The sequence below is a fragment of the Castor canadensis genome, chromosome 11, assembly GCF_047511655.1.
Source record: "Castor canadensis chromosome 11, mCasCan1.hap1v2, whole genome shotgun sequence".
Lineage (NCBI taxonomy): Eukaryota > Metazoa > Chordata > Mammalia > Rodentia > Castoridae > Castor > Castor canadensis.
The window spans coordinates 16,964,387-16,985,047 of record NC_133396.1 but is presented as its reverse complement, the minus strand read 5'-3'; the positions used below and the strand labels follow the sequence as shown (position 1 = coordinate 16,985,047).

Sequence of the window (20,661 nt, the reverse complement as noted above, 5' to 3'; positions counted from 1 at the left end):
GTTTATGGACCCCCTTGAGTGCTTTTGGGGGGCCCCCGGGTTAAGTTCCCTGTCTAGAGGCTCTCTAAGGGCCTAGCAGAGCCTCAAACTACTCTGAGTGGCTGGATTTTTCCCTGCTTGGATGTCTCTAGGGCTGTCCTCCCTCAGCAGGCTGTGACAGGCACCCACTTCTGTGAGAATGGCTCTGTTCCCACCCTCTGAGAAAGCAAAGGCTGCTGTAACACCCTCTGCTGGGACACCCTGGTGCCCCAGGAAGGGTGGAGGGACTGTACAGTGTTCCCCAGCTTCTGAAGCCTTGGAGGATTCAGTGCCTCCATCTGCTGTCCGGTCTGCTGGGCCCCCTGGGCTCTCTCCCTGCTCCTCTCTGCCTGGGCCTCACCGATAAGCTGCTTAGAGGTTAATTAAACCCATCCCTGAGCCTGTGATTAAAGGTTCCTCATCTGGGGCTGCCCTGTAAACCCATTAATAGTGCTCAGCAGGGGTGTAGAGGGAGGAGCAGGTTCAGCAATTTGGCTTCTGAACTTCAGGCCACTTGATGGGGACACAGTGGGGATGAGGAACAAGGAGTGGAGCCCAGAGGTGTGGGGGTAGGACCATCTTCTCAAAGGACTCCTGGGGCCTCTGCTTCCCTGGGTGTTCAGCTATGGGCTGCTTCTAACTTCCCATATGGAAAGGAAGAAGTATAAAGTGCTTCCTTTCTCTGAGCCAGCCCTCTGCAAATATCTTAGCTCCTAGTCTCAAAACTCAAAGGATCCTTGTCATCTGGTGATCATTACACTTCTCACGGGACTGATAGACAGCTGTGTGCCTATTGTAGGTCAGGTCCCCCCTTTTCCTTTTCTGGGACTTGGCTACCTTGGCCTCTGCAGATGAAGGTCCTACCCTTCTCCACAGATCAATATGGTGGTTGTCATTTTGGAGGGGGAAGAAGCATGAATGTGTTCCTCTTGCAGAGACCCCATCTCTACTTGAGTAAGGGTCGGGGGGAGGTTGGGAGATATGTGGGTGACAGCATAGGCTGAGTGTTTAGAGATCTTGACCTGCAGGTCCCCTCTCTCTTCCCTTTTCACTAGACTCTTGTTTCCTTTTTTTTTTTGAATCAAGGCAGGGATGTGGGGCTTCTTTCAGATGGAGCTGTCCCTTTAAATTTCTCTTGTATCCCTGAGTTACTGTCCTGGTGTATAATTCTGCTTGCTGCCATGGCAACTAGGGGTGCCGGGCGACCTGGTACCACTCCACTCCTTAGAGAATGGCTGACTGGTGGTTGCAGCAGCCCTCAGGTGGTGGCCTTTGGGTACTGGGGTTTAGAAGAATGGGGCATAGGGTTGGGGCAACTGCCAAGTTCCTCCTTCCTGCCCGCCCTTATTCCTGCTTTATAGAAGGTGCCCTCACTTTTTCCCTCCCTCAGTTCCAAGGTGCCTGACTTGCCTCCTGGGCATCACCTTTCACCAAAGGGCAGAGTTTATGGGAGATGGGGAGGGGAAGGGGAAGGGAATAAAATGCTGCTGATGTGGGTTCAGCGGGCTGGGGCCTTCCATGCCCCATGGGTACCACCCTCCCTCCACATTCCCGCCCCCAGAGTGGCTGGCTGGCTGGCTGGCTGGCCACCGTAGTGGGAGGCATTTGTGGTTCTGGTGTTTGCCTCATGCCATAGAGGTGTCACTACGTCGTCGGTGGAAGACCTAGAGTTGTTCTTGGGGGCATCCTTTGATCGAGGAGATCATTATAAACAGGGCTTGGCGCGGGGGCGGGGGCCGAGAACAGAGGTCAGAGAGCCAGGGGAGGGGATGGCATGGGGTGTAGTAGAGAAGAGACTTCCAGAAAAGAAGGGTACAGGAACACGTTGGGGCCAAGCCTCCCCGCACCCCCAACCCACGCCCCTGGGTTTCTTTCATTAGCTGATAGGGGAGGGTCCTGGGCACCACCCCAGTCCAAAGGGGCTTATCCCCACTCCCAAGCATTCCTTTAGCCGCCGCCTCCCTACCTGGCACTAAATGATGGGGATCAGGCCATCCTTAGGATGACTCTTTTTTGCCACTGCCCTCCTCCCACCAGTTACCGCCCCCCTCCCCACAAGCAGCTTTGTGGCGGGGCTTTGGCCAATCAGCAAGACGGTCGGGTAGGCGGGGCCTTGCTATTGGCTGATCGTGCAGCGCTCTCTCCGAGTCCCGCCTTCTCCAGCACTGCTTGGGTTTGGCTGGGAAGGCGGTGGACCGCGCGCGCAGGCTACTCGGGGAACCCGGGGCCCGGGTGGCCATGGCTGGCAGCCCAGGCAGCGGGCCCTCCTTAGAGGGGATTTCCCTAGGCTCCTCTGAGGAAGCGGAACTCCGGAGGGAAGGTAGGGAGAAGTGGGACGGGGAGGCTGCGGGAGGGGTGCTTCGCCCCTTAACCGACTCTCCTGCAGCTGGGTTTGGGGCACTTGGAAAGGATGCCCCTCCGAGCCATGTTCTCGGAGCTTGAAAGGTTCGTAGGGATCCTGGCCAGGAGATTTGACCTGTGCCCAGGGATGACTGGGGAGGGTGCCCAGGGCTCCACCACCCCTGACTGGAGAGTCTGTGAACACGACTAGGAAGGGTAGATGGATCCCTGCCCTGGAATCTTTCAGAGTCCACGGAGGACCTTGCAGGTCTCTGACGCCTGGAAGTCAGGCTGGGATGTTGTTTCTGGAGAAGGCAGGGAGGAGGAGCGGGTAGGGGATGGGAGCCCAGGAGTCCCTGAACCCTCTTTGCCAGCTCCAGTTTTGGTGCCTCTTATGCCCACCCCTACTCCTTCCTGGAGGAGGGGCGCACAGAGAGGTGCTAGGGAGCACACATCTGCCCTTCCTGTGTGATTCGGTGCTGTTGCACAGATGTGGACGTGGGTGGCAGAGTGGCAGAGTAATGATGCCCCCTGCCCATCTCTGCCCCCAGCTGGGCACACTCTGCTTCTCAGTTCCTTCTGCAACCTGCCACAGCCCTGGAGCTTCCTCCTCTGCTTGGGGGTGAAGGCAGCCCCCATCTCACATCACCATGAGGTGTACTCACGGCCTTGGTTATGTCTCTTCCTAAGCTGCAAGTTTGCCCATCCATGGGATGACTTGGTCTGATCTCTGCCCTTAGGTGCCCACAGCCAGCTCAGGCCCCAGGGTGCCTGTTTCCCCAGCTCTCACCAGTATTGCATGCCTGACTTTTGACTTCCTGTCATTCATGTTAATTTCTAAGTGATGATAGATCATTATCCGTCAGAACTGAAAGTCTGACTGGGCTAGTGAGGGACAGTGACTTGTGCAATGTCACACTGAGTTAGCCACTTCCAGTGTTGCTGCCTGCTTGACTCCCTGCTGGCCTCCACCCAGGGACATACTCCAAGATGGTCATCCCTGAGCCTGTGGGGTACAGGTGACTGAGTGAGTCCCTAGGCTTCAGCCCATCTAGAGGTTGAGAGGGGAGCCTGTGGTTCTCTGGTGCTGGGCAGAATCTGGAACCTGACACCTGTCCCTGGCCCCAGAGTCTACTTCCTATGGCCTGGAGTCTCCTACCTGCCCAGGCTGGTATTAGCTAAGGAAACTGACCTCTGCCCTAGGGCCACTGCCCTAGGCAAACAAGGGCCTTGGGTGTCTGTGTGGGGAGGGAGGGAAGTGCTGCTGGGGAGGGTGGAAGGGAACCCATAGGTGGGGGTTGTGATCTTCTGTCTCCAATGGTACCCAAGTGTCTCACTGCCCACCCCTTCCCCCCAGCCATGCAGCAAGTCCTGGACAACCTGGGATCCCTCCCCAATGCCACGGGGGCTGCAGAGCTGGACCTGATCTTCCTTCGAGGCATTATGGAAAGTCCCATAGTCAGATCCCTGGCCAAGGTATAGTGCTCAGGGAGGGTTGTGCCTTGGGGGCCCTGGGAATGGGACATGTGATATAAGAAGCCCCAGAAGTGGTGTGTGGAAGAGCATCGTGCCCAGGTAATGCACCTGAGCTACCCCTGCACCTGGCTGGTGAGTGTGGAATGAATGTTTGGTGGCTGCCAACTCATAGAGAGTCTGATAGTAATGGAAGCATGCTTGTACATTGGAATTCCCAGAGTTTGTCCTGCCTATGTTTCTGCCTTTTGGCAATTGGGAGGTGTATCAGGTGGGAGACCATCTCTATAAAAGAAGAAATGACAACACACTTTGGTACTGATTGTGCTAGAGACATGCATTACTTGTTTCAGGAGGTAGACGACAGGTGCCTAACTCAGCCTGGCTGGTGGGACTGGGGGGTGGAGGGGCTTCCTGGAGGAAGCACACTTGGCTGAGTGTGGAGGATGCAGAGGAGGGTGGGCTTCCTGGGCTATGAAGAAATAGTAAGGTGGGGAGTTGGAAGTGTGCAGGGCCTAAGCGTTGGCGTGAAGCTGAAGCCAAAGGTGTGAGACAGAGAAAGTGGAGATGGTGGCAGGTCATGGAGGGTCATATCAGCAGAAACCAGCTGGGAGCCATATGGTGGTTTGAATTAGGGCTGCCAAGAGCCATCTGGAGCTTGAGGTAAACTGGTGGAACTTGGCGTTTGAGGTGGTGAGGGGGCATAGCAGGGCCCCTGGGGTTCTACTCCAAAGAAGTGAGACTGGTGCTGCCTTCAGTTGAGATAATGAGCATGAGAAGGGAGGGAAAGGAAGGAAGGGACTGGGCTGCAGGCAGTACTGGCTGCGATTTCTTGGTGAAGGTGGGGCAGTCTCCTGGAGTTTTGGGGTCAGGGGCTGAGTGGGGGGAATCAAAGGTGAAAGTTGACTGGTAACTGGAAGGGACATTGAATTGCATGAACAAGGACCTGAACTGTCCATGGCAGGTGCTGATTTACCAGGGCAAGGGCGACTTAATCTAGAGACAAAGAGAAAGAAGCGGATGGCTTTGGTCCAGAGTGTGTGCTGGCCTGCCAGATGTTGGAAGAGCCATGGAGGGACCCTGGAGAATGACTTAGAGCATCACCTTGGAGGCCCAGGCTAGGAGGAGGCAGAGCGGCAGCAAGAGAATGGGGGTGAAGATCTGGGACTGCTTTGAGGTTGCAGGCTGTTCATGGGGTGGCAGGGAGTGTACAGATGGAAGAGAAGGCCAGGCAGGGTCAGAGAGAAGGAGCCAGGAAGTAGATTTCTGGGACAGTTCTGGGAGATGACTTCACCATGTAGGGTGTGGGTGCTGTGGATAGTAAGTCATGGGTATTAATGAGGTGCAGGAATGGAAGACTACACTGTGGGTGGGCTTGGCTGCGTGGGCCTCAAAATCTGAGGCCATGGTAGGCATTGGCATGGGGAGAAGACTGAGACTGTCCCCAGGGTTTTCAGTGAATGGTGGGGAGAGTGACAGGAAGCCAGCAGTGACAGTGGTGATATGGTGATGAGGAAGATGCAAGTATAGCTAGGTGGTAGGTTTTCTGCAGGGCTGGGGCAGGGACTCTGTCACAGGTTGGCTGTGGCTAGTCTGGTGAGTGTGGAGCAGAATTAGGTCCTGTGGAGGGAGAGAGCTTCAACAGGGAACACTGTATCCCAGGGACGTTATCACCTGTGGAATGGTTGAAGGCTTGGGGAAGGTGTTTAGAGCAGACAATGGAAAGTCCTAGAGGGTTCATAATAGAAATTCTGGGGAAGAGAAAACTGAGCTGATAGAAGAGACAGGAAAAAAATGCAGATTTCTTTTTAACTTTTGATTGCCTTCAATGGTTGAAGATTGTACTTATTTACTAAAATTAAAAGCAAGAAGTTGGCGTAGCGGCATGTATCTGTAGTCCTAGCAACTTACACGAGGCTTAGGCAGGAAGACCACTTGAGCCTAAGAGTTTGAGGTCAGCCTGGGCAACATAACGAGACCCATCTCTAAATAAATAAATAAATAAATAAATAAAAGCACGGAATTATGCACATTTCAAATGTTCAGAGTGTAAGGTCACCGAAGGCAGGAATACTTGTTTGGTTCATCACTGTGTCACCATACCAGATCCTAAAGCAGTGTCTGGCATATAGTAGAGGTTCACTGAATATTTGTTAAGTGAATAAATACAAAAGATCACAAAAAGAAAGTAATATCATAACTCCCTGAGCGTCCATCACCAAGTTGTTAATACTGGCTGCACTTGCTTTGACTCTTGATTTTTCCTCTGAAGAAATAAAAAGCATGATACAGTTAACTCCTTTTTCCTCAGTTCCACGACTTTCCCTCCCCAAGGGTGGACACTGGCCAGAGATTGATGACGTCATTCTCCTGAGTGTTTGCTGTTTTTGCCTACATATATGTGTTTATCCACAAACCAGATGCCCTTGTGACATGGGTCTTTAAACCTTACATAAATGGAGTGATGGTGTAAGCTGCTTTTGTTTTTGTGATTTCTAGCTCATGCCGGTAGCACAGTTGTTGGCCTAAGAACAGACATGAATGGAGAGATTCATTTGAACGGTGTGGTATTCTCACGTTTACTGAGAGGCAGGATTGAGACTGCTGACTTTCCTCTATTAAGGATGGTGCTGCAGTGAACAGTCCCGTACCCATCTGCTTCTGCATGTGTGGGAGAGTTCCTCTAGGTGGACACTTGGCAAAGGAATTGCTGACTATGTGGATATTTGAACCTCCATATCTGTAACCTTCCAAGGCTGAGTTCAGAGCTGGATGCATTAGGCCACATCATCTCCAGATCCCGACAGCTCTGGCTCTGAAGAAAGACAGAGTAAAAGCTCAGTGTTAGGTGATGTCCAGCCAACAGCACGAGCCCTCAGTAGCATTCTTCCTTGGTGGCTTTGTCCAATCCACTTGACAAAGCCAAGTGATGGGATTACTGACTCTGCCACCCGCCCATTCATTCATTCATTCACTCTTCCACTCACCTGTTCTACAGTTGCTTATTACACACCTGCCATGCGTCAGGCTTAACACTAAGGTTACGGCAAAGAGCTGTTGGTGGTTTATACTTCTGATGACACCTGTCTGTCTTCCTGTCCCTGGTCCTACAATGCCCCAATCGTGGGTCCTCACAGTTCAGGCCAGTCAACAAGTTACCAATGTGCTGTATCAGATGGTAAGCAAACTCTCCTCTCTAGAAAATGGCTTTGGACATAAGCTAGTCAGACTTTGATCCCAAGAAATGCCTGGTATGGCTCCAGATGCCTAGAGCTTCACAGAAGGTCATGTAGGCATTTCTTTAACTCTGGGACCACCTGTAGCAGGCCAATGGGTTAAGGGCATCCAGTGACTTCTTCCTTCCCTTGTGAAAGGAATGGGAAGGCAAATCTATACAAAGGCCTGTCTGAGCTCAGTTAAAAAAAAAAAAAAAAAAGGAAAGGCTGATGGAGTGACTCAAGTGCCTAGCAAGCATGAGGCCCTGAGTTCAAACCCCAGTACCACACACACAGAAAAAATCTCTCTCTCCACTCTTTCGTCTGGGCTTGCTTGGGACAATGGGATACTTCCTCTTTTTAATGATTATGTAACCATAACCTACTAGACAAAACACTTGATCAAAGATCCCGCTGTAAAAACTTGGTTCTCCTGAAGAAATAGCCCAGAAACCCACAGGATTGATGTCAGGTTAAACTGTACATGGTAGTTATTACCCCACCTCCTGCTCTTGTCCTGTGGAGCTGGGCTTGACTGTTCTCTTTGGGGATATGGTAGATAGTGTGGGAGGGACCACAGATCTGGAACCAGGCAGGGGCAGGGCCTGAACTGGTGGGACAAACCCATAGAGGAGGGAAGTCATGTGTGGCAGGCACATTATAAATCCAGGGGTTGGCTACAGACAGCAGGTGGCAGCCTTGGGCAGATAGCTGCCATCTGGGAGGGCTGACACGGCCAAGGTGAGGAATGCAAGGCAGGTGACATTCAGAAATCCAAGAGTGTTGTTACTAGTGGGGACATCTGCCTGCCTGGAGGCATGTGAAGGCAGTGCGTGAATGAGTCAACATGAGATGAAGAAGAAAGAGCATAGGGTTTGGAGTTGACTAGCTGTGTGACTTTAGTACACATGTGTAGTAAAGTACATGTGACTTTAGACTTTGGTACATGTCTGTCAACCTCTCTGGGCTTCAGTTATTTCTTCTGAGAAGTGGGGAAAATGATACCTATCTTCCAGAGTTGTGATGGAGCGGGGCTGAAGGTGATGTATGTGAAAATACTGCTTTTTTGTTTTGCTTTTGGAGGCAGGGTCCCTCTATGTAATCCAGCCTGGCCTATGTAGCCCAGGTTGGTCTCAAACTCACAATTTACATGCCTCCACTTTCCTAGTGCTGGGATTGTAGGTATGTATCACCATGCCCAGATGAAAGTGCTTTTTAAACCATCTAGAGTTGTCATACTATGGTCTTAAGTGTAGGACTGAAGTTCCTTGAGAAGGTTCCAGTCTTGTGGTGAGGCTGGGGTGGGAGAGCTGGCAAAGCAAGCCAGGGCCCTGGAACAATGATGGTCCAGGGAGGTCACAAAGATAGGGACTCTGACATGTCATGGCCCCTTGGACATGACAAGCAGAGGCTGTGGCAGTGGGGATCCCGGAGAATCAGTCAGCTTCTGCTGAATCCCAGAGCATCTGCTGTGTAGTGGTTTAGTGCTTATGATTTTGCTGGCTGGTTAGGTGGCTTTTCTGACCTGGGCTTGCTCAGCTGGGCTGGGTGGTGTTGGATGGCCTTGATCACATGTCTGCTGTCTGGGCTGGGAAGGCTGGGCATCAGGGATAGCCAGGTTTTTCTCCATGTGGTTTCCCCTCCTCTAGGAGGGTGGCCACAGGCTTCTTCCCATGGGGGGCTCACCAGTAATGGAGGACCAACCCCACATCACGTGCACCTACCAAGCCTCTGCTTGCATCACATTTGCTAATGTCCCATTGACCAAAGCAAGTCACCTTTGTCAAGCCTGGATGGAAGAGTTCTTTCACTTCTCAGCAACTACTCTCTGGTGCTTAATTCAATTTTTGAATTGTTTAATTCTAAGCCTGGGGTTCAAATGAAAAGTCCCTACCTTCTGCCAAGATCAGAGGAGTTGCAGTGGGGAGGCAGAGTGAAAAGCTTTGCAAAGAAATGGCTGAGTAGAGTTTCTGCACTTGCCACTTGCAGGAGCCAGCTGAGTCCAGTGGGAGCACACTGGCTGTCTCTGTCATTAGCTGTGTCCCTGGCCCAAGCTTCTGGACGGTACTGAGCTCAAGCCCTGCTTCGCTGAGAGTGATATTGAGAGCCGAATGAAATTCTACTCACTTGCCTGGTTTTGGGGCCCACTGCTGCTAACACTTTAGGGTGTGTGTGGATCACTTATATGTAAAATAATAATACCTTAACAAAATAATAGTGAGTAAAAAGTAGTGGGTGAAATAACTTTTCACTTAGCAATATTAAGTGAAAAAAAATCATGCCTTCAAGATTTTATACACATAATATGATTCCCTTTGAAAGGTACAAATAACTAAAGCTATGTTGACCTTAGAAATGTGTAGAATACGTACAGATACAATAAAACCAAATAGGAAACCAAGGAATGGTGAACACACAGATTCAAGATGGCTTCTGCAAATGGGAGGGGCGGGCATGAGGTCAGATGTTGGAGATTGTCAAGAACCTTGTTTTTGGTTTAGGTAGTGGGTTCTGCTATCTTTGTTATGTCATTAAAACATCTAGTTTAAGCCAGGCACTGGTGGCTCATACCTATAATCCTAGCTACTTGGAAGGCTAAGATTGGGAGGATTGAGGTTCAAGACCAGCTTGTGCAAATAGTTCGCAAGACCCTGTCTCCAAGATAACCAGAGCAAAATGGACTAGCAGCATGGCTCCAGCAGTAGAGCAACTGCTTTGCATGTGCCTGCTTTGCAAGTACAAAGCTCTGAGTTCAAACTCCAGTCCCACCAAAAACAAACAAATCTAGTTTAACACCAGTTAACTACGAAAAGGTCACACACACACACAAAATGGCGACATCCTACCATGAATCAATGACTATGATCGTCCAATTCTGAGTTCCCAAAGTCCCAGTGTGTTGCAAATTGTGCTACTGACTGAGCGCTGAGTGTTTTCAGTGCTGGTCAACCAGCTGTTTATATCAGCCCATCAGAGTATTTGCTTTGGATTTGGATGATTCAGTGTTTATGGTTTCCTCTGTGCTGTGAAGGTTGAGTTTGGAGAGCTGCACTATGTCTTGGGTAAGATGACTGGAGTGGCCACAGGAGGGGGGTGGACAGCTTTTGGTGGGATCAGGGGTCATTATGTCAAAGATGGGAGGAAAGTGGTGTAGGAGCTACCTGGCTTCCCTGTTGGTCAAGCCAGCATCCTTGGGACCTTTTCCTCCCTCCATCTGTGGAGTAGAAGGTGCTAAAGCCAAAGTGAGTGACCTTCCTAATGCTCTCGGCAGATGCCTGGGCCAGAGCTGGCTCTTGTTAACTTGGAAACATCCCACTGGGGTGACAGTGATGAGATCCTTGGTGCATGAGTGCCTTGTTCTTTCTTGAAACTCAGTTCTTGGGGCCCCAGCTCCCCAGTATTGTCCTGAGCATGGTGGAGACCCCGAGCCAGGAAGCCTCCATCTCCCACTCAGGGGTGCTGTGGCCTTGCTAAGCTCCATGGCTGGATCACAATAGGCTCTGGGGAAGATCAAGCCTTTGAAGCCTTTCCTGTTCCCTGGTGCTACTCCATTGTCCCTTCAGTTGTGTTTCCCCTGGCAGGAGCACTCTGTCCAACTCGATCTAGCTTATTGTGAATGTCTGCTGTATGCCAAGTGCTGTGTCTGTCTCGCTGAATTTGCATAGTACTCCTATGAGGTGTTGAAATCTCCCTGTCTTGAGATGGGTGCGGTGGGACCTGCTGGTAGTTCCAGCACACGAGAAGCAGAGGCAGGAGGATTGCTGAGCTCAGGAGCTCAAAACCAGTCTGAGCAGTGTAGCAAGATCCCATCTCAAAAGCAAACAAACAAACAAACAGTCCTCTCCCTATCTCATGGTCCTAAAAATATTATGGAAAATTGCAAAATTTTCCACCCATCACCCCACTTCAACATTCACCAGCTCATGAACAGTCTTATTTCATTTAACCTCTGCCCACTTCCCTGACTCCTGAATTACTTTGAAGAAAATTTCAAACAAAATATAATTTTATAGTTTTTCAGTATACGTGTATTAAAAGATAAGCATTTTTTTTTAAAACAGTAATCGCACAGCCAGGTATGGTGGCTCATACCTGTATTCCCTGCACATGGAAGGTAGAGATTGGGGGAATCAAGTTTCAAGACTAGCCTGGGAGCCTGTCGCCAGTGGCTCACACCTGCAATCCTAGCTACTTGAGAGGCAGAGATCAGGAGGATTGCTTTCAAGACCAACCCAAGCAAACAGTTCATGAGACCCTAGCTTGAAAATACACAGCATAATAAATAGCTGGTGGAGTAGCTCAAGTGGTAGGGCACCTGCCTAGCAAGTAAGAAACCATAAATTCAAACCCCAGAACCACCACCACCAAAAAAAAAAGAATCAGCTTCGGTAAAAAGTTAGTGAGAGCCCATCACTATCAATGAGCTGGGAGTGGTGATGTACACTTGTAGTCCTAGCCATGTGGGGGGCAGAGGTAGAAGGATTGTGGTCTGAGGCTAGCCCTGGGCAAAAAACAAGAGGCCTGACCTGAAAAATAACTGAAAGAAAAAAGGACTGGTGGAGTGGCTCAAGTGGTAGAGCACCTACCTAGCAAGTTTGAGACCCTGAGTTCAAACGCAGTATTGCCAAAAACAAAAAACTACTACACTTAAAAAAGTTAAGCAATGACTTTCTTATGGAGTTTTAATAAACATTGGGACATGTAGATAGCCATTTTGAAAGATATCAAAGTGGATCCATACCTCACCCCACACATCAGAGTACACTCCAGGCAGATCAGAGAATGTGGCGATTCACGTCTTAGAAGAAAACACAGGTCTGTGCCTGCGGGAAAGCCTCTCAGGCCTCAAAATTCTGGTGCATGAAAAATTAATAGGTTTAACCACATTAATTTTTATGCATGGCAAAAACACCACCAGCACAATCAAAAGACCAATGACAAACTAGAAGCAAATGATTTACAAGAGATACCACAAATAAAGGGCTAATCATGCCAATAGAGAAAGAACATTTTAAAGTGAGAAAAGGAGAAGAAAATCAAACAATTCTTATGAACAGACAGTTCACAGAAACAGACATACAGATGGTCCTTAAACAGATGAGGGGACGCTTGCCTTCTCATAATAAGCAAAATGCAAATGAACCCCGTTGAAAATCATTCCTCATCCGTTGGATTGGCAGGCATTCAGAGGTTTGATTGGCACCCATGACGAGCTTCAGGAAAACCTCTCCCACGGTGCTGGTGGGAGGGTGATCAGTCACCACCCCACGGAGGGGAGTTTGTTGGTATCTAAGAAAACCACACATGTATTTACTGCTTGACCTAGTGAGCCTTCTGGGAAGTCACACAGATCTCCACTGGATCCCAAACACTGTGCTGATGTTATTCACCACTGCCTTATTTGCAGTAGCAAAACATTAAAACAACCGAAACACAAAGACTAGTTAAATCATAGAACTCCAGTCATGCATGCAATAGAGTCAAATGAAGTAATTAAAAAAATAATAGATCTCCATTTAGTAGCATGGAGTGATTTCTAGGGTATAGTGTTACATAAAGAAGCAGACTTAAACGAACAAAAGTCCCAGGTGTCAAAGATTTACTATAGCTGGGGATGGCGGCATACACCTTGTAATCGCAGCACTCCGGAGGCTGAGGCAGGAGGATTGTGAGGTCAAGGCCAGTCTGGACTATATCACAAGAACTGTCTCAAAGAAAAAAAAAAAGATCGTATACAGCGTTCTCTTTTTTTTATTGAACAGAGACAGACAAGTAATAAGCTGGGTATGGTGGTACATGCCTTTAGTCCCAGCACTGAGGAGACTGAGGCAGGAGGATGGATGAATTCAAGACCAGCTTGGGCTACATAGCAATACCCTGTCTCAAAAAAACCAAACAAGACAAACCCTCAAACAAAACAGAAAGGCATGTATTTACTTTTGTGGAAAGAATTAAATAAATCATAAAATAATAGAAATGACTACCTTTAGGGCTTAGGGATGAGTAGAGTAGAAGGGATGAGGATGCAATTGAAACTTCTTTGAGTTTACTCTTCATATAGATTTGAACTTTGTAAGCATTGTACATTTTTTAAAAACACAATTAAAAATGATAAGCCAGGTGCAGAGACTCATGCATGTACTCCTAGCTACTTGGGTGGTGGAGATCTGGAGGATCATGATTCGAGGCCACCCTGGGCAAAAAATTCATCAGACCTCACTTCACCTAACAAAAAGCTGTGCATGGTGGTGCACAGGAGCATAAATAAGAGGATTGGGGTCTAGGCCAGCCTGGACATGAGACCCTATCCAAAAGATAACTAAACCAAAAAGGCTGGAGACCTGGCTCACATGGTAGAGCCCCTGCCTAGCATGCTCAAGGTCCTGAGTTCAAACCCCATAACATCAAAAAAAAAAAAAAAAAAAGCAAAGCCTCAAATTAAGTGCAGATGAGTGCATCTTGTACTAATCATACAGAAAAAGGAATTCAAGTAACTTATGCTCACAATACTCGTGGGATATAGTCTAAGGTCAGGGTTATTATTTCCTACAGCAACCACAATCCAGATGCCGCTATTTACATAATGAAAAACCTTACTATGGTTTGAGTATTTGTGTCCCCTCCACAATTCATGTTGAAATTGATTCCCCAGTGCAACAGTGTTAGGAGATGGGTGCGGTCTTGGCCTTGAGAGCGGAGCTGTCGTGGGGATTAGCAGCCTTACAAAGGGGCTGGTGAGAACTAGCAGGGCCCCTCTGGCCTTCTGCCCTGTGAGGACACAGCAAGACAGCCCTCCCCAGACACTGAACTCAGGAACTTGCTCTTGGACTACCCAGCCTTCAGCATTGTAAGAAATAAATTTCTATCATTTACAAATTACTCAGTCTTGGAGCTTTTTTTTTTTTGTTTTTGGTGATACTAGGGAATTAACCTAGGTCCTTAAACACAATAAGCCCTTGCTCTATCACTGGGCTATATCCCTGACCTTAGCCTCAGGTGTTTGTTTGTTTTGTTTGTTTGTTATAGGAGCAAAAATGGACTAAGACAATACTTAAAGAAGCTAAAATGCTTAAATAAAATAAAAAACTCAGCAGGGTGCCTGTAATCCTAGTTCCCTGGGAGGCAGAGATCAGGAGGATTGCAGTTTGAGGCCAGCCTGGGCAAATAGTTTGTGAGACCCTTTCTTGAGAACACCCAACACAAAAAGGAGCTGGCGGAGTGGCTCAAGTGGTAGAGTGCCTGCCTAGCAAGTGTGAGTCGAGTCCCTGAGCTCAAACCCCAATGCCACAAAAAAAAAAAAAAAAAGAAAAAATAAAAGTTCAGTTCTTCAGTTATAGCAGCCCCACTGTACACTAGCTACATGTGGCTAGTGGCTGCCATATTGGACAGCAGAGATGCAGGGATCTCCATTAATGTTATAAGTTTCTTTTAGACGTTAATATTCTGAGGACAAAGGCATCTACCTTGATTTTTAGAGTAGATTTACTTACTTAAAAGGCAATTCTGAAACTTTCTTAACTTTTGAAGAACAGAGGATATCACTATGACTAGGAAATAAGTTCCAAAAGGAGAAAGGAGCTGCAAATATGGAATGGGAGAGATGAGGAAAATCGTGGAGAGTTTGATTTGAATTAGAACTATTAATATTGACTAATGTCTATCAAAGCAATGACACCTGAGAAGCAGTGAGTACTGAGTGCCCGGATCTTGGTTTCTATATCCTATTCCCTGCCAAAGGGGTCCAGGGTTCCATGGGTAAATTGCTGATTCTAGACCTGGGTTAGGGAAAGTATAAGGTGAGCCAATGCTGAATGGAAGGGGTTTAGGGCCGATGGAACATGTCAATAGGGCCCAGGCATGAATGGGTTCCCTGGGACAAATTCAGGATGAAATGAGCCAATGAAGAGTGAGGGTAACAGACTAGAACACAGTGAATACAAAAAATCCATAGTGAGACCCAGAGATGGGGAGAAAGCAGGGTGAGAGGGAGGGAAGGAGGAAAAGCTCTTTCTACTCTTTTTTTTGGTGGTACTGGGGTTTGAACTCAGAACCTCACACTTGCTAGGCAGGCACTCTACCACTTGAGCCACTCCACCGGCCCAGGAAAAGCTCTTTCTTATGGTGGAATGCCAATTAAAAATGCAGAAATTGGATGATGACAATTTTGCAGCTCTCAATAAAATAACTGATTCAGGTAAAGGTCATAAATGAATGCCAGCCCTCTGCTGAAGGATTCTTGTGAACAGGATAGTCACACAGTGTCCAAATATGAGAAGGACACAGGGCACTGTTGAACTCCTATAAAATTAGTCTGTGGTGATATGCCTCAAGTGATGAGTACTTGCCTAGCAACCCTGAGGAAGTGAGTTCAAACCCTAGAAGGAAAAAAAAATTAGTCTAAGACTAATAATGTAGAAACAGTCAGATAAATCCAGTTGTGGGATAGTCTCAAAACTACTAGCATAGACCCTTTACGAATGTCCTGAAAGTCTGAAAGCTATTGAGATTTGTTCTAGATTTAAGGAGAATAAAAAGATGTGATGACCAAACGTAACACATGATCTTTGATTAGATCCTGGATCTAAAAAATGAAACTATAAAGGATATTTTGGGGATAATAGTGATCATTTGAATGTTGATTATTGGCTGAGAACATATCAACATTAAATTTCTTGTGTGTGCTAATGGTATTATGGCTTATGGAGCAAAATGGCTGAAGTGCTGAAGTGTCTTGGGGCGAAGTGACCTGTGTCTGCAGCTGTCTTTCAAAAGATTCAGAGGGAGAAAACTGCCCGTCATGTATATCCCACTGCCTAGTTACTGAGCATACTCGCTTCACTGGCTGGCACCAGGGAAGGTTTCTTTTTCTCTTTTAGAGCACCTTGTCACAGAGCCCAGCGTCAGTAGGGGAACAGGCAGGTACAGGGTCCTCCCCTGGCACCATGTACTGAGTTAGGTGCCCTCCCTCACAGCAAGTATTGGGCTAAGGGTGTGGAGATTCCTAAGTCCAAGTCTCTTTGGCCTTAGGAGAGTTACTTCCCCTCCTTGGCTTCCTCATTTTGGGCTACAGGGTCTCCAAGGTCCCACCCAACCATGACCTTGGGTGGAAGAAGTTGAACTCAGATACAGGATCATGGGAGCTAGGGGCAGTTTGATAGTTTTCCATGACTCTCTAAGACAAGTGGGATGGAAATAAAAGTTTGTCCTTTGGATCTCCCTTCTCTAAACTAGGTCCTAATTATTTTAGGGGAAAAGGATAAAGGTACGCGTACACATACCTGTGAACAAGTTTGTGTGCCAGTGAGCGAGGAGCTGAAGCTGACACGTGAAGCAATGCTGTGGGTGGGGCTTAAAGTCCATATTTGGTGCTGGGAGCTGGGAAGGGGATGGGAGGTGGGGGCCTGGGGGAAGGGCCCTGGGTCTTATCTCAGGGTTCCTGGGAAGTGGCGAGCCTTACCTGTCTTTCCGCCAACCCCCAGGCCCACGAGCGGCTGGAGGAGACCAAGCTGGAAGCCGTGCGGGACAACAACCTGGAGCTGGTGCAGGAGATCCTGCGGGACCTGGCGCAGCTGGCTGAGCAGAGCAGCACTGCCGCAGAGCTGGCGCGCATCCTCCAGGAGCCCCACTTCCAGGTTCCTGGCTGCTGGGGCTGGAAGAGGGAGTGGGAGGAGCATGCTGCTGGGACGGGGACAGGGGCGGGGGCGGGGGCGGGGGCGGGGGGGGCGGGGCGAGCAGGAAGTTGAACTGGGCTGGAAAGAGACCATAGGGCACCGCCTTATTGTCGCTCCTCTTACCACCACGTTCTCAGTCCCTCCTGGAGACTCACGACTCAGTGGCCTCAAAGACCTATGAGACACCACCCCCTAGCCCTGGCCTGGACCCCACATTTAGCAACCAACCCGTACCTCCTGACGCTGTGCGCATGGTGGGCATCCGCAAGACAGCCGGAGAGCATCTGGTGAGGTGCCAGGCTGGGTCAGAGGTGGGGCAGGAGATGAAGAGTAACCAATGGGGCATGAGAAAGGTCAGGAGAGGGATGAAGTGCAAATGGGCTCAGTTTTGCCCAGGGAAGGGCCTGTGCAGACCAAGACCATCGGAGTTGCTTACACATGGGTCAGGAACTCTCCAGGCTGAGAGCTCTTACCCTCCCCACCCCACTAGTGCCTTGCGTAAATGAAGAATTGGGGCAGAGGAATTGGGGCTGCAGTGGGTGGGTGGGAACAGGAATGGAGAGCCCATTAGGAGACCCAAGACTGACCCACTTCATTGTACACTGTTCTGTCCCTCAGGGCGTGACATTCCGCGTGGAAGGCGGGGAGTTGGTAATTGCCCGCATTCTGCATGGGGGCATGGTGGCTCAGCAAGGCTTGCTGCACGTGGGTGACATCATCAAGGAGGTGAATGGACAGCCGGTGGGCAGTGACCCCCGGGCGCTGCAGGAGCTTTTGCGCAGTGCCAGCGGCAGCGTCATCCTCAAGGTCCTTCCCAGTTACCAGGAGCCCCATCTACCCCGCCAGGTGGGCCATTCTGCCTACCCCCTCCACCCAGCACAAGGCCCAAGGGATGGCTGAGCCTCCCAGAGGCCAGGGCCATAGGTGTCCTGAAGAAGCTCCTCTTCTCCTGGAGTCCCTCTTTGCTTGTGACAAACCAGACCATGGGACCTGTCTGCTGGGAGCAGCCTGTCACAGCCAGGAAGTCTCTGTGTGTTGCATATGCACTTGCACATTTGCCTGCCTTATTGTCCCTGCAGTATGCTTAGGCACTTGTGCGCATGTGCAAGGGACTTGTACCCATCCTCCCTCTGGGGTTCCTATCTAAGTACAGTGAGTGGGTCACGTGCAGTGGTCTTTGCACACATGCAAGTGTGCCTGTGGAGGTTGGGGTTTTACGTTCCTTGTCTCCTGGTTGGTGGCCTGTGGAGGTCGGGCTATTCTGCCTCCACCACCCAAGCTCTCTCTTCCCAGCTCTGTCCTCCAGAAGGGGTGGATGGAGGGAGGCATACAGTTAGGTGCCAGGTCCTCTACCTGGGTGTCCCTTCCTCCTCAGTCTTGAGGTCTGTCCCAGCCCTGAGCAGCGTCCCCATTGCTCAATCTGAGTCTCTTGGTTCTGGATGCCAAGGAAAGCAGGAACCAGGAAGGAAGGTTGGGCAGGCCTGGAGGCATTGGTCCTCTAGAAGGCAGCTCCTGGGCCTCTCCAGAGAGGGAAGGGCAGGAAGTGGACTGTATGCCATTCACCCTCCTTCTATTCCTTCTCTTGACCCTTCGACAATTCCTGGGACCAGGTATTTGTTAAATGCCACTTCGACTATGACCCGGCCCGAGACAGCCTCATCCCCTGCAAGGAAGCAGGTCTGCGCTTCAGTGCTGGAGACTTGCTTCAGATTGTAAACCAGGATGATGCCAACTGGTGGCAGGTGAGCCCTGGGTATGTCTGCAGCGTCTCCTGGTATGGTGTGGGGGAAGGTGAGGGCGCAAGGATGTGTTCACTCACTCAGGCAGCTCTTTGGCTCACGTTCATTTCAGGCATGCCATGTGGAAGGGGGCAGTGCTGGGCTCATCCCCAGCCAGCTGCTGGAGGAGAAGCGGAAGGCATTTGTAAAGCGGGACCTGGAGCTGACACCAACCTCAGGTAGGAGCCCCTTCCATCACCCCGGACCCAAATTTGGGATCTGGCATGGCTCTGTTGGCCTTACTCACCCATCTCCCTGTGGCCAGGGACCCTGTGTGGCAGCCTTTCAGGAAAGAAAAAGAAGCGAATGATGTATTTGACTACCAAGAATGCAGGTGGGTATTAGAGCCCCTCCCCATCCTACTCTAACATGGCGTGCCCCCTTGCTCTGCTGCAGTGACCAAAATGCTTTCCTGGCTTGGACACCAAGCCAGCCATGTTCCTAGGCTCTGCTGAGGTCTTCTCTGCTCCCCTGGTCCCAAGCCTTTTTATCTTAACCTCCCTGAGTGCTCTGTTCCTCCCCATCATGCAGCCTGATGAGCAATGCCATCTCCCTGTGTGCAGAGTTTGACCGCCACGAGCTGCTCATTTATGAAGAGGTGGCCCGTATGCCCCCGTTCCGCCGGAAAACCCTGGTGCTGATCGGGGCGCAGGGTGTGGGCCGGCGCAGCCTGAAGAACAAGCTCATCATGTGGGATCCGGACCGCTATGGCACCACGGTGCCCTGTGAGTGGGGGCTGGGCCCTGCTGGGTGGGGTCGGAGGCAGGGGCATAGGAGCACCAGGTCAGAGTGTGAACTGTGGGGTGTTCACCCCCTGTCGGTGGAAGAGGGAGAACCGCAGGCTCAGGACCAAGTAGCCTGGGCTGGACTCACCTGTCTTTCTCTCATGTTTTGATAGCTAATGACCATGAAAAAAGTAAATGCCCAGCCTCGGATCAAAGAAGGCTATGGCTGTGTGTTTGGCCTGGTGGTGGACAGGGCCCAAGTAATGGGACCAGTAGAGGGTGGGTGACAGTGATGGTGAAAATCTCTGGCTCCTTGAGGCAGGCATGAGAGTGCCTTGGCCCTTGCTGGGTGATTTTGGGCTCTACATTGCCTTTTCTGGGTCTCAGCTATCCATCCATCCATTAACACAGTCAGAATTGGACTAGGTGCTCGCTGAAGGTCCTTCCAGCACAGATGTCCTCTGTGTGTGTGTGTGTGTGTGTGTGTACATGCACACCAGTGGTGAAGGTGGCAAGTGTGTGTGAAGCCCACTGTGCTGGGAAGGTGGAAGGCAGGATATACCCGAGGTTGAGAACATGGAACTCATGGAGAACATGTGCACCTGTATTTGAGGTGGTGTGGCCTGCCCATGACCATTTGGCCCTTCCTCTCCTCAGACACATCCCGGAGGCCCAAGGACTCGGAGCGGGAAGGCCAAGGCTACAGCTTTGTGTCCCGTGGGGAGATGGAGGCTGATATCCGTGCTGGGCGCTACCTGGAACATGGCGAGTATGAGGGCAACCTGTATGGCACACGAATTGACTCCATCCGGGGTGTGGTCGCTGCCGGCAAGGTGTGCGTGCTGGATGTCAACCCCCAGGTATCACCTGACCTGCTCCTTCTGAGCACTCTGCTCCCCTCAGGACTTCTCTACATATCTCCAGGTGTTTGTCTCCTGAGCAACCCCATGCACCCCTTAACTATTGCTAAGGACCCAGCCACTCAAAACACCTTTCTCAGCCTCCAAGCCTCCCCTACCCCACTACCTGATTCCTGCCCCCACCAGTCTATAATTCATCCCCAGGACTCACGTCCCAGAATCCCAGGTGTCCACCCTATCACCTGGATGGTCTTCCTGTTCCCAGAACATTTGTGGGGATGTACTCCCCACCCTCCTTTCTCCTACAGGCTGTGAAGGTGCTGAGGACAGCCGAGTTTGTCCCTTATGTGGTGTTCATTGAGGCTCCTGACTTTGAGACCCTGCGGGCCATGAACAGGGCTGCCCTGGAGAGTGGAGCGTCCACCAAGCAGCTCACGGTAAGGTTCTGTGCTGGGGGGAGGGGGCTGATGGCTGCCTGGGGCAGTGGGGGACAGACTTGAGAAGATGCAAAGAAAGATGGTACCCACTGAAGTTGTCAGTGAGGTAGAACTTTGTTTTGTTCTGTTCGTTGAGACAGGGTC

The 20,661-nt window shown here is 50.2% G+C and overlaps 1 protein-coding gene across 7 annotated transcripts in view; it reads left to right on the top strand.

Moving 5' to 3' along the window:
- The window catches only part of Mpp2 (MAGUK p55 scaffold protein 2), a 31,663-nt gene that overhangs the window by 3,783 nt on the left and 7,219 nt on the right, over positions 1-20,661 (top strand). For 3 of the 7 annotated variants that reach the window (XM_020180425.2, XM_020180427.2, XM_074045533.1), the window contains 10 exons: positions 3,716-3,834; positions 16,526-16,678; positions 16,855-17,004; positions 17,336-17,563; positions 18,328-18,459; positions 18,569-18,674; positions 18,761-18,829; positions 19,059-19,220; positions 19,878-20,080; positions 20,389-20,517. In XM_020180425.2, coding sequence (XP_020036014.1) covers positions 3,716-3,834; positions 16,526-16,678; positions 16,855-17,004; positions 17,336-17,563; positions 18,328-18,459; positions 18,569-18,674; positions 18,761-18,829; positions 19,059-19,220; positions 19,878-20,080; positions 20,389-20,517 — 1,451 coding nt within the window. Of the gene's footprint in view, positions 1-2,182; positions 2,339-3,715; positions 3,835-16,525; positions 16,679-16,854; positions 17,005-17,335; positions 17,564-18,327; positions 18,460-18,568; positions 18,675-18,760; positions 18,830-19,058; positions 19,221-19,877; positions 20,145-20,388; positions 20,518-20,661 lie in introns of those variants that run through there. The other 4 variants (XM_074045534.1, XM_074045532.1, XR_012438509.1 and 1 more) reach the window with 3 other exon arrangements.